The 13,187-nt window shown below is 34.5% G+C and overlaps 1 protein-coding gene across 1 annotated transcript in view; it reads right to left on the bottom strand.

Annotated features, from left to right (window-relative positions):
• Positions 1 to 13,187, bottom strand: part of LOC136038530 (integrator complex subunit 4-like) — a 95,319-nt gene that overhangs the window by 17,953 nt on the left and 64,179 nt on the right. The window contains exons 11-12 of the mRNA XM_065721637.1: positions 9,493 to 9,626; positions 4,283 to 4,504 (exon numbers count right to left, since the gene is read on the bottom strand). Of these exons, the coding sequence (XP_065577709.1) occupies positions 4,283 to 4,504; positions 9,493 to 9,626 (356 nt within the window). The remainder of the gene's footprint in view (positions 1 to 4,282; positions 4,505 to 9,492; positions 9,627 to 13,187) is intronic.

Below are 13,187 nucleotides of genomic sequence, written 5' to 3' on the forward strand. Positions count from 1 at the left end.
CAATAAACTTGAAACGCTCTTCAAATTCTGCAAGGACGGGGTTGATGACGGCAAGAAATAAAAGAGCAGCTAATTTGTTTCCTTGAAGGCAGCCGCAGGTTACTTCTGACCACTCAGACCAAGTGACTTTTGCAAACAAAGGGTAAACTGATTGCTGTCACCCCTGTAAAAATTCTCTCACTAACAGTAATATTTATTTTTTAGGTCCGATTTCTTTCTGATTCGTTAATGTGGTCAGGTGTTTGATAAGGTCGAATCCTTTTCGATAGTCCGCCAAAAATAAGTCGACAGTACTATTAGAAGTGTCCAACCACTTGACGATTAAGTGATACATCCGCACTAGATATACTGCCGTGCTACAGCGTCGTATGCAACTATTTTTGTACGGAACGATCGGAGGAGCAATTTGTTGTAACAAAGAACGGTAGATAAAACCCTCAGCTACTTTTGATAAGTTAGAAGTTGTCTCATATATTGGCCTCAGATAGATATTGGTCTCAGTTGGTCACAGGACTGGGGTATCTCGACTTTCGGTATGACACGGACATATGCAGCTTCAAAATTGATTGTACTAAGAAACATTGGTTTATCACTGATGCAATAGGCTTGGCTAAGAAAGGTGAGTACTGTTTCAGTAATTTCACGGGGATTTCACCTGGGTATGAGGCACAGTTGTTACGTAGGCAACCGATTGCATCGTGAACTGCCATTTCTGACACCTCTACGATTTCATCTGTACTACAGTTGTTAATGATGTCACACATTTATTCGTCACTTATGGTTGGATGGGTATTACAAATCTGAGTAAAGAACTCGTTGACTTCCGAGGCTTTTATTAGACTACTGTCTGGGTTATTGATTCCCCATTTCCTTTCTTTTTCCCACTAAGCCGTTTTACTGCGTCATGCCACTTGTGAGAATCTGACGTGAGGAGAGGTGCTATTTTTTCCCGTACATCTTTTACGGGAAGCTTGAAGGGCTGAAACGGCTTTGTTTCTTATCTTGTTAGCATTTATTGTGTCTCCTGCAGCAAGGAGTTTATATTGTTCTTTGATTATTTTTTATATATTAGTATCCAGCCGCGGCTTATCCGTCGCAATTATCATGCGTTCTTTAACTGGAAAAAATTCAGGGTACATTTGCTGCAGAATCGAGTACAACGTCTCAACTTTTTCATCAATATTTGTTATAGCACAGACTGGATCAAGGTCAAAGTTAGCGATCCACCTACCAAATACTTAGATGGAGCATTTATTGAGGGATTTGCAAACTATTTAACCTTTTTTGGTTTAGGCAAGATTTCTGCTCTTTGATTTCCACCAGAGAACGTTGTGTTCTGACTTAGCGAGTGGTCCTAGGGAAGCTGGTGGTTCATAAAACAGCTCAAAATTCGTTATTATGAGGTCTAGTATGCTTCCACTTTCATGAGTTGGAACATTGATCGCTTGTTTTAGATCCAACACACGTGAAATCCACTTTTTGTCGGTTAAGTTAAAGTCTCCAGCTACGATGAAAGCTGGATTACTGAACTATTTTCGAAAGTTGTCAACTTGATGCTGGAGAAACGTCACTAATTCACGTCTGTTGCGAGCATCTTCGAGATAGTATACTGCTGCTAGGATGATACACGAGTAAGTTCTCGGTAACACTCTCGGTCTGCATCACAGCCAGATTGTTCCATAACAGGAATCTGAAGGGTCATTAAGTTGTCTGCATGGCAATTCTTTACGGCAATAAATGTCTACTCCACCTCCGCGTCATGTGTCGTCTCTGTCACGCCTGGTATTGAAAAGTTCAGATAGCCTTTTATAGCGCCTGTTTCAGTAGTAATATCCCAATAGTCGGTAATTATTGCTAGAGGTGTCGAGTTGATGTGTAAGACAAGTTCTAAGTCGTCTACTTTATCTGTCAGTGATCTAGAATTGCACAGAATCAGGCTTGGGAAATTTGTTTTGGCACTTCGAGTGACAGGTTTTAGCATAGGAGGGGGGGGAGGGGGTTATCCAAGTTGTTCGAAGCTTTGTCGCGGTAGTAGGGCTTCAATGCTGGATTAGGTTCTGAGCAATATAAAGTAGCTACGCATGTCTTGTGTTGCTTATTCTTTGATTTTTTCGTTCCGTTGTCATTACAAACTATACTGATTACTGAAATACTGTGATCACCGTTATAAACAACTGACATGGCGCTGTCGGACCCTTCTAGCTGTGTGCTTTCCTTGCCTTTTCTTTTTCCCTTTTGGCTTAAGCTGAACAGTAGTGACATCTTTGTGAGGTCTGTATAGCTGGTATGCAATGAGAATTTCAATAATAGATGGCGCCAACGGTCCGAAATTTAAACGCTTACTTTTCAGAATGCTTTTTAGGCTAACATCAGCTTCTTCTGCTGCCATTTTTAGACATATTTGTAGCAACACAGTCAATGCATAAGTGGTTGAAATTATTGTCGCTCTGAAACTAGTATATCTCAAACACAAACTAGCTAAACTAAAATAGCATGGTATGCAAGCCTCAACGGCGCAACATCATCTACCCATTCTTTATGGTATTGAATCCCCTTAGCTTTAACAGCAATTTACATTCAAAAATCAATATGATTCATCCAAAATCGAACATTTGACGTGGAGTGAATCAGGTAAAAAAAAAACACATGCACATAACATCATATAAATTCACTATAATAAGAAAGAAAGAAAAAAGAAGAAAAAAATAATAATAATACTAGAGGAATAGCAAATATCATGTCCATGTTGTGGGGTCGCACTCACCAACCAACAAACCAATACATATTAATTTAAATCAAATCTCCTCCAAAACAAACAACACTAAAATTCATGCTTAATGAATAATTTTTCTTTCAATTCTTAATTATAATCACTTACACTTTGTATCTTCTTCAAATCATTTTCCAAATTATTCCATAATTTTATACCTTACTTAATAAAAGAAAACGTAAACCTGGTAAACAATATAGGTGGAGTAAAATAATCATTCCTGCCCCTAGTATTGTGGTTATGCATCGGCTATGAAACATACCACTAAAATACTCGGGCAGCAGATCCACATCATACATACACATAAACACTAATATACAAAAATGATGAAAAACCCTCCATCAGCAATATCTTAAGATCATTGTAAACTCCTCGAACCGATTCTCTCTCTCATATACCTGATAACACTCTTATATACTTGTTTTGAATAATTCACACAGGATTAACAGTTGAATACCGTAATAAGTATTGTTATTACGTCTAACTGGGGTAGGTTTTTTAACAGAAACCAAATTAGCTCCCCAATAGTTTCAACGAAATCAATAATACCAATATCTATTGTTTTTTCTAGATCATTCAATTTATACCATTTTAAGTAATTTTACGTGATTTGACATCAACTTACATTAGGTTACTTATTTTATTGTTTACTTTATATCTATTCTACCGTAGTGTTATAATATACTGTTTAAACTTCATATTGTGTCTATCCTCTAATTCTAACGGTGCAGTGTTCGGATGGTAGTGCAGAATAAAAGAACCCGAAAACACCCAAAGCAATACCGTTGCAAAATGTGCTCGTCATATCGTTTAAAACTGTTAGGATAAATATCGTCATGACAAATATAAATTCTTTATTGTTAGTGTATCTACATGGCAGACGCCCTGTAGTGACGCAACGGGTTTGATCTCAGCTTAGTAATACGGAACCCGAAGAACCCGGAGTGTAAACTTAACTGTAGCAGCATACTACAGGGCCGAAGCAAGGACCTTAGTAGTCAAGGAGGGTCGTAAAACCGATAAAATACAGTATATATTGTTTACAACTTATTTGATTTTCAATTTTAATTGAAATTTTTTAAGGTGCGCGTTCGGGGTGTCATTTGAAATTGTTACAACAGACATCGGACAGTCATACCGTATCCTTTAATGACAACGTACTTTGATCATAGAGAGAAAAGGGATAACAATTAAATACACGGAATTAGCAATAAGGAAATAAGTTTATTTCCTACACTTATTAATTTGGAAGATTAAAGATGTTAATGAGCTTTCAACTCAATTTTGGCTACAAATGTTTTCGCACAAAATGGGTACAAAAATCGGGCACAAAATGGTGCGCACAAAATGGGCATTTTGTGCGCACAAAATGGGCACAAAATGGGTACAAAATTTTGTATGAATATTTTTATGCAGAAATGTTTGTACAAGCTTTTACTGGACGAACTTTGACATAATTCGATGGATTTTTTTCGCACAAATCAAAGTAATAGCTCAATTTGGATACCATACCTTCCTAATTTGCACTTCAATGTCGATAACAATAGCTAGCCATTCCCCTCTGCTTGAATACGCAGAATCCAGTTTGGCAACTTTTCTCAAATCATCAGCAAAAGTGTGAAGGGACCTTATATCGTGGGTCTGGCTTACTCTTTTCAACACATTGGCAATAAAAACAGGCGACTGAGTTGAAACCGGTATGGCCGATGCTACTTCTTCTCTTCTACCCTTGACCTGGAAATTCCACAATATTTCACAATTGATCTTTCATAATAGCATACATTAATTAAAAAGGAATATTACCCATGGAAAGACAGCAAAAAAAATATAATATTTCTTAATAAGCAAAAATTTACATTCCTATATAATTTATATTTCTTAATTGGCAAAAAAAAAAATAACGCTCGATCACCAGCTTTCTAGAAAGAAGAATTCCTGTTTTTACATGTAGGAAATTGAAATATCTGAGTTCTTGAAATACTGAATTTGATGGTGTAATTTCGATGAAGATCACTTCTCTTTTCGGGTTGTATATTCCCCATTTTGCTAAAACTGTGCAATTTTTCTTTTACTTCTAGCTTTTAGAAAGCATATTTAAAATTGCCAGATTTGGAATACATAGAATGAGCATACAAATAAATTCTATTGATGCATGCTTTGTAATCAAGACTTTGTTTTCAAAGTTTCAGTTTCTATTGAAAAGAGTTATTCTATACGCAGAGTTTAATAGAATGAACATTTTAATCCAGAGCTTACATAACTTCGTGAAAAACTTTCACCCCCTCAACACCTACCGTTCAGCTTCAAGTTATATTTTTTGTTTTCTGTTCAGCTACAAATTATATGGAAATTGCGAAAGTATCAAAATGTGACTACTAGGTTCCCTGTGAAATATTTGATTCAGACTCTAACTTGTTTTTAAGGATGCAGAAATTATTACATTTTGAAAGACTACTGAATGTAAAATATATTAACATATTTCCTTTTTTCCACTTTACTATACCCTATATAAACATTAACCAAATACAGGCTTTCCGGATTCCAATTAGGTCTGTTAATATGCATGAAGTTAATAATATAATTTAAATTATTAAATTATTTCATAATCTAAATAATCTAAACTTGAATTTTAAAATATGTAATATTTCTAACTGAATGCTAAAGTTCTAATTGGGAATCTGGAATACAACTTGGGCATTTCCAGCAATATTCATTCTACTCAATATGACAGAAAAGATCATTGGACAGAATTTTCATTTTGTACCAAACTAAAATATATAGGATTGGAGGAGGCGGTAGTCCATTTCTAATCAGTAGCAATTTCTGTCCATTTTCAGTTGACTTGATATGTCAGGTTGAGTTATGTTTGTTCAAATATTCATCCATAGTAGCTTCTGTTATGTTAAAGTTTTATAAGAGTAATTTAACTCACTTTGATTTCTCTGGGTTTGGGTTTTGCTGTTTAACCCAAAACAGCAACCCAACATTTAACCCAAAATCTGCTCGATTTGGTTTTGTTGTTTGGGTTTAGGTTTTGTCACTTTAATTTCTGCTGGAACAGTCATTGCTGTCCGTTTTAAGCTTGACATATTATTTGGCTTTATTTCTGCTCATTTTCTAGGTTCTAATGGTATTTGATAGTTTTGTTTTTGACAACTTTTAAAATTAATTTATATTTATTTTTAACTGACTATAGTTAAATTTGAGAATATTTCCAAAGTTTGCAATTCAAATTTCAAGCATAATTTGCGTATCCAGTCCAAACGTCCGATCAGTCCTAATATCTTGAAATCAAGGCAAAATTGGTAAGGAATACGTCAATGGATTTTAAATCCCTACTCGCCTTGCTTATCTCCCTTTCATCACCCTTTAGCCAGGAACTGCAATCTTTTTACCTTTATTATAAAACTTGAGATGGATAGGGAAGGATATTGTCAACTATGCGCTTTGAAAATTTGTTAGTTTTTGTCTTCTACAGGGTGGAAGCCATCCTGACCCACATCCTGCACAAACCCTTGAGAAAATACACCCTAATACACCATTATACACCAACAAATATACCCTAGTACATTTCAATAAAATAATGCTTGTATGCTCCTTTTTATTGTCACTTTTAGTTTGTCTAAGTAAAACACGTAAGGTTATTTATAAAAAGCTTCTGTCCTGCTGGCTTAAAAGAAACAAATCAATAAAATTCAGACGTCTCGAATCAATACAACCAGATTTGTTTCCTAGTTTTTTGTTGCCAATGAGGTTTCCTTGACCCTGTATACAAGTCCTCTAACTGTTAAGCAGATCACCCCCCCCCACGCTCCCTGAGAGTTTCAACTCCATCCCCTATCCATTCCTGGAATATTACAGGTATTTTATTTAGATAGTCTGAAAAGACAAAATTTCTTTGATGTACCTCTGCTCAATCCTTCCAAGTCAAAACATAAGGTCCGTTTGGCCCCCTCCCCCAAGAAACCTTAAAAGTCTAAAATCTAACTCCTCAGTCACCCACTCTTGGATGAGTTATCCGAGATAACTTATTTTGAAAACTCGTATAGAACAGAACATTTTACACAAATATAGACATGCAAGCTCATAACTCGGACGCATTAAAAGACATACCTGGCTCTATTCTTCCCTACTTACCACCCACACATCAGACTCACCCACTTACCCAATTCTGCGAGGCTCTAATTGTTACCTTGCTCTTTAAGCAAGTTTAGATTATTCCCTAGGAAGTATTACGAACAATATCAGACTTTGGCTGGGTGAATGGATAAAACTGAAACTTTTGAAAAATCTTTCAGCATGTTTTTCTTTCTAAAAAAAACTAATTATAAAGCATGGTGCATGATGGTCATGATGGATAAAGCATGATGGTCAAAGCTAAATCTTAGCTCTCGAGTGATATCGAAATTGTCTTCCTTCTTTAAAACATGAAGACAGTGCACTGCCCCCCCCCCCCCCGAAAAAAGGAAAAGAAAAAAAGCAAAAAACTTGCATGGGAAACAAACCTTAAACATTAAAGAAAGTTAGTCCAGAAGACAACTTTATTCTAAGAAACTGATAACTTATGGTTCCATAGGCTCCTTCTACTTCCACTTAAACACAAAAATAAATGGAAATTAAATACCAAATTATTTTACTTATATATTTTAGATTAAAGTACTTAAAAAATTAATTACTAGAAATCAAAGCAAATAAGAATTAAATATCGAATTAAAGATCTGAAACATCTATTAAACTAAGTTATTTACAGGACTTAAATACTAGACTATTGTCGGTTAAGTATTAAAAAAGTGTAAACATTAAAAGACTACTCTATTTGAAAAAAGCAGGTTCAGTAAGGAAATATTACCAAAATAAGCAGTTAATTTGTGGTTACATGAATTTTTTTCCTTTGGAAGAAAAAATTAGCTTCTTATCTTTTGCTTCAATCCTTCGAGTTTCACGATTTTCGGCAAAGAAATTAGAGAGTTTGTATGAAAACGGATTTGCCTCAGACCTAAGATAGTACTTACCTAATAACTTACGTAAAAGTGTATAGTACTTATAAAGCTTACCAAAAACACCACAAAACTAGATGACACAAAGCCTATCCCCTAAGGTCGAAAGAAAACTAGTTGATAATTTCCGTCGCTACGACCCTTATTTTAGACCTCAGACAAGTCTGGACCCCCAGAGACCCACATGATGCCGTTTTAAACTCAAAATCTAGTCTGCACGCAGGAGACCAAGGTTAGCTGGGGAAAACCCTGGAAGGTTAAAAACATTAGCTGACTCATATTTGGGGTAGTTGACACCATTTGGGGTTCTTGGACCACTTATACATAAGTGCTTGAAAAGACAATACACAACCGTTTAAGGTACTTTAGGCTATTTAAAAGGGGTATTATGTCTAGAAACCTTGATTTGAATTTAGATAAATTACCGACCAGGGACTTCTCTCTATCTTGAAAAATCGTACCTCAGGAAATAAAATTTCAAAATAGATCTAAAGTGAAAATCGCGCCCAGGATATTGTACTTAATCTCAAAACCTCGAATCAAACGATGATGTTAGCAAAATACGTAAACACTACAACGTGTTTTTCCGGCATGATTTAATTTAACGGGTAGCATATTTTTGTAAAGGCCTTCCTGGTAAATTGAGACTCTAGGAAATAACGAAAAGTGAATTTGTTTTATTTTCAGCTTATCCGTCCCTTTAACAATTATTTAAGGATTTTTTACACCGTTAAGTTTGGTCTTATTAAATAGACGTCAATATTAAAAAAATATAGACGTCAATATTAAAAAAATATAGACGTCAATATTAAAAAAATTTATAAACAGATTGGTTTAATAATACATAGCAAAATCATTGAAGGAGTTAAAATAAAGGTTAACAACGTTTATAAAAAGCTTAAAGGCGTCTTAGGACACTGAAGGCTCTTTATAGGACTTTGACAGACGAATAATATGCAATTTGGCTAGAAATTGTCTGTTTTTTCAAATCTCCAGGGTGGTACCTTAGGTGGCACCGTAGGTGCGGTACTTACTTACAATACAAAAGTTTCAGAACCTGGAAAAAACAAAAAAATACGCAGCTGTACGGAATATAAAACAAGTTATGGAACACATTTAAGTGTAGCAGGAGCCTAAGAACATCTCTGTTCCTTTACGAAGGATATCAACGGCCCATAGAAAGTCCTTTCTACCCCCAATCGATCGAGGGGTTTTCCACCCTTTCCGTTTCCCATTCTCTGCCAGTGGCTTAAACCATACCTCATTAGACTTGGACTGAGTAGAACTGAGGGCAAAACCTTCTTGTGTACATATATAATGAAATAGAACCAATATCCCATAATTTTACGTTGATTAGTTGACGAAAGCTTTTTGAAAATTACACCATAAGAAACATTTAAAACATATTTAAGAACATATTCTTTAGATTCAGCTTTAAACATAAAGTCGTATATTATGCTATAAATAATCTCAAAATCATAACCAAAAAGGAAGAATTAACAGCAGCAATTTGATATAACCTTTAATTCCACTGTAACGATAACAATAATTCAGGGTTATACATTGGAATTTTCTTACACTACATGAACAGGACTCGCGCTACTATTCAGATAGGAAAACAGAGAAACCTGAAACAACAATGAGATTAACTTTTTGGACTTGGTAAGTTGGAATATGTGGAATTCCTTTTTACCTTAATGCACAACCTGATACAAAAAAACTTACCGGTAAAGATGGAACCAATTGCGGTAATGTATCCCTCAAATAAGAATAATGACGCTTCTGATGATCTTCCAGCATCTCCAGTATTTTTTCATTATGTTGCGCAGCGTTGAAAACCAAAATCAAAGCACATATATCTGAAATTCGTTTACAAAATAATTAACGTAACTAATATCTGAAGGGGGTAGTATTAACATAGATTCAAGATCAGGAAAATTATTTTTTGAGATATGGGGTCACCCAGAGAAGCAAAAGATGAAATCGAATCCTTTGACTTTAGTTGCGATTGTGTAAGAACCAAGCAAACTGGTCTCTTGTTTGATTACAAGCAAAAGCCTTAGAATAATATAAATAGTGAATCAGCAACAGTAAATAGCGTTAACATCAAGATACAGCTGTAATTGCATACCTGAACAAGAACGCCTGGCAAGATACATGCTTACGCACGGAAGACTAATCATATATACGTGTACTTTTAAAGTACACGTGTGCGGTACTTTAAAAGTCAACACCACTTTTAAAGTACCAAAGAGATTAACATCAAAATATTTTTGCCCCCCCCCCCCGGATTCATGTTGGGTCTACTCATATTTGAAAACCGCAATTTTCCCATGATTTTTCTTTAGGTGGGTTAAAATTAGAAACTTTTTTGCGTAAACTATATTTTATCATTTCCTCATCGAACCGTCAAAATAAATAAATTAGAAAAACTTAAATTTGATAATATTTTTTGTCCGTAAAAATTCAAACTAGGTCAATCTGTTGATTCCCAAAGAAAAAGGTCATTCGTTGATTCAAAAAAAGCTACAGCGTCTTAAGCTGTTTGGTGTTATTTGTTTAAGCTTTTTTTGCAGATTTTCTAATAACGTTTCTTCTGTTTATGTTTAAACGCTATTTGTTAGAGCTTTATGTGTTATTTTTTTTAGCTCTTTTTTTTTCAATTTTCTATCAACGTTTCTTCTTTTTATTTTTAAGCGTTAGTTGCTTTCTATCAAATCTTTTTGATTTTGTTATGATTGTTTCAAAAATCTTTTTGAGCGTTATTTATTTAAACTTTTTTTTGCCAATTTGTTTGCCAACGTTTCTTCTTTTTATGTTTAAGCATTGTTTGCCATAGCGTTATGTGTTATTTGTTGAAACTTTTTTTTGCCAATTTTCTACCAGTGTTTCTTCTTTTTATGTTTAATCGTTAGTTGTTAGAGCGTTATGGGTTATTTGTTTAAGCTTTTTTGCCAGTTTTCTCCCAACGTTTCTTCTTTTTATGTTTAAGCGTTATTTTTTATAGCGTTGTGTTGTTTTGCCAATTTTCTACCAACGTTTTTTCTTTTTATGATTATGAGCTATATTTTAGAGCGTTATGTGTTATATGTTTTAGCTTCTTTGCCAATTTTCTACTCACGTTTCCTCTTTTTATGTTTAATCGTTATTTGTTATAGCGTTGTGTTTTATTTGGTTAAGCTTTTTTTGCCGATTTTCTACTAATATTTCTTCTTTTAATACTTAAGCGTTATCTGTTATAGCCTTATGTTTTATTTGTTTAAGGTTTTTTTGCCAATTTTCTATCAACATTTCTTCTTTTTACGTTTAAGCGCTATTTGGTAGATCATTATGTGTTATTTGTTTAAACTTTCTTACCGATTTTCTATCATCATTTCTTCTTTTTATGTTTAATCGTTATTGTTAGAGCATTATTTATTATTTGTTTAAACGTATTTTTGCCTATATTCTACCAACGTTTCTTCTTTTCATGTTTAAGCGTTATTTGTAATTTGTTTGAGCCTTTCTTGCCAGTTTTCTACCAACAGTTTTTCTTTTTATATTTAATCATTATTTGTTATACCGTTAGGTGTTTTTTTTTAAGTTTTTTTTTTGCCAATTTTCTACCAACGTTTTGTCTTTTTATGTTTAAGCATTATTTGTTATAACGTTATGTGTTATTTGTTTAAGCTTTTTTTTGCCAACTTTCTACCAATGTTTCTTCTTTTTATGTTTAAGCGTTATTTGTTATAGGGTTTACATTAAAAATTGAACAATAAAAAATTGAGAATTGAGTATTAATTTTTAATACTTATTCAAGATATATACAGTTTTGTAAGTTTCCACTTAACCATTCGAACAATCCGATATCGCCTTCATTGTCCTTGGTACTTTAAGCAGAGGTGACCGATATAGTGACAAAAGTAGTTGCCTGATTGGAGCTGAAATCAGGAGCTTTTCCGCGATTTGAAATGGTAGTATTTCTCTTTTCCTGTTTATATATAGAGTTTCTATGTATTTAAATATATTTATATAATGTATTTAAACATCAAACAATCCTATTGCCACTAAAAGAGCCATAACTACAGACTTTTACCGAAAAAAGTGTTTAAATTTCCTACAAAAGTGACTTACCCATGGGCATGGTCCTACTTATCCAAGATAATACTCAGACGCTGCTCTACAGGGAAGTTTAGTAACATGGTTCAAAAATAGGGACAGTGAAACTGAATAGCAGTTTAAAGGTGAAGAAGACGATAAAGAAAAAAATTTCTACTTAACAATGCTATTCTAGATTCTAGAAGTGGATACTTGACATTAGCTACGTTAAATCGCAGCTTGGACAAAATTTCCATTCTTATTATGCTCTGTGTTGACTTGCACAGGTAGCCTGGTTGCTTAATGCGCTAGCTCGAACAAGTATTGGATCTTATTCGGGAAAAAGAGCTTGTTAACATATATGTCTTGCCAAACAAGTGTCTTGGCCTGAAAGTCTAGTTGGTCATGCATGTGAACATGACAGTATAATGTGACTGGAACGCTTTACTTTTGAATTTTGCTCGATCGAAAGACCTAATGAGCAGGGAGATACTGAAGTTCGGGTTCGAAAGAGGAGAGCTATCCGAAACATGCCTTGCTAGTAGTAACGATAAAAAACTAGGAACTGGTAAGACTATTATGGTCAGGTCTGTCCCCAGGAAACATTAGCAGTGTAGGTCTTGAAAAAGAGCTAAGGAACCTTTCTTCTCTCATGAACTTGTATCTGATCGAATTTTGTCAGCCCATTTGATGCATAGACGTTGCAAGTGTCACAATAAAGCCAAGATTGTTTTTGTTACAGACTAAACGGAAAGCAGGTCATCCGCGGTTGGGGTGGAAGGATGTATAAAGAAAGATTAAGGGATGTGGGAAAATCCAGGGAGGGTAAAGAGGGAGGCTTTGAATGGATTGGGATGGAGGAAGACCGTACGTAGCTATGTCGGCCCAAGGCAGCTTGGCACTGCGGTGAGTTGTTATTAGTAGTAGTTTATTTTTTAATGCGACAAAAATCAAACAAGATAGTGATAAAGATGAAAAGTTTGTTTCAAATTTTCTAGCCCAGATGATCGTGCAAAAATGACTTTTCTTTTTGAACCAAAGGTTTAGCAATAACTATCGAAGTTCCATTTCCCAACTGTATCTGTGCGTGACCAATATTCGATAGAACTAGCCAAATTGAATGTGATTGAGTGCAGCTATAAGTTTTACAAAAATGTAATATAGCACCTTTTGAGTTAATGCAACCAAATTGTGAGTGCTTGTGAAATATCATAGGCATAATAGCCACCTTCTAGTAAAACATCAAAGCAATAAAACAAAATCGGACGTATTTGATCTATACTTTTGTTGGGTTATTTTAGACATAATAATTTTCAAGTAAGACCTATAAAAATCAACCAAAA

The sequence above is a fragment of the Artemia franciscana genome, chromosome 18 (assembly GCF_032884065.1).
Source record: "Artemia franciscana chromosome 18, ASM3288406v1, whole genome shotgun sequence".
NCBI lineage: Eukaryota > Metazoa > Arthropoda > Branchiopoda > Anostraca > Artemiidae > Artemia > Artemia franciscana.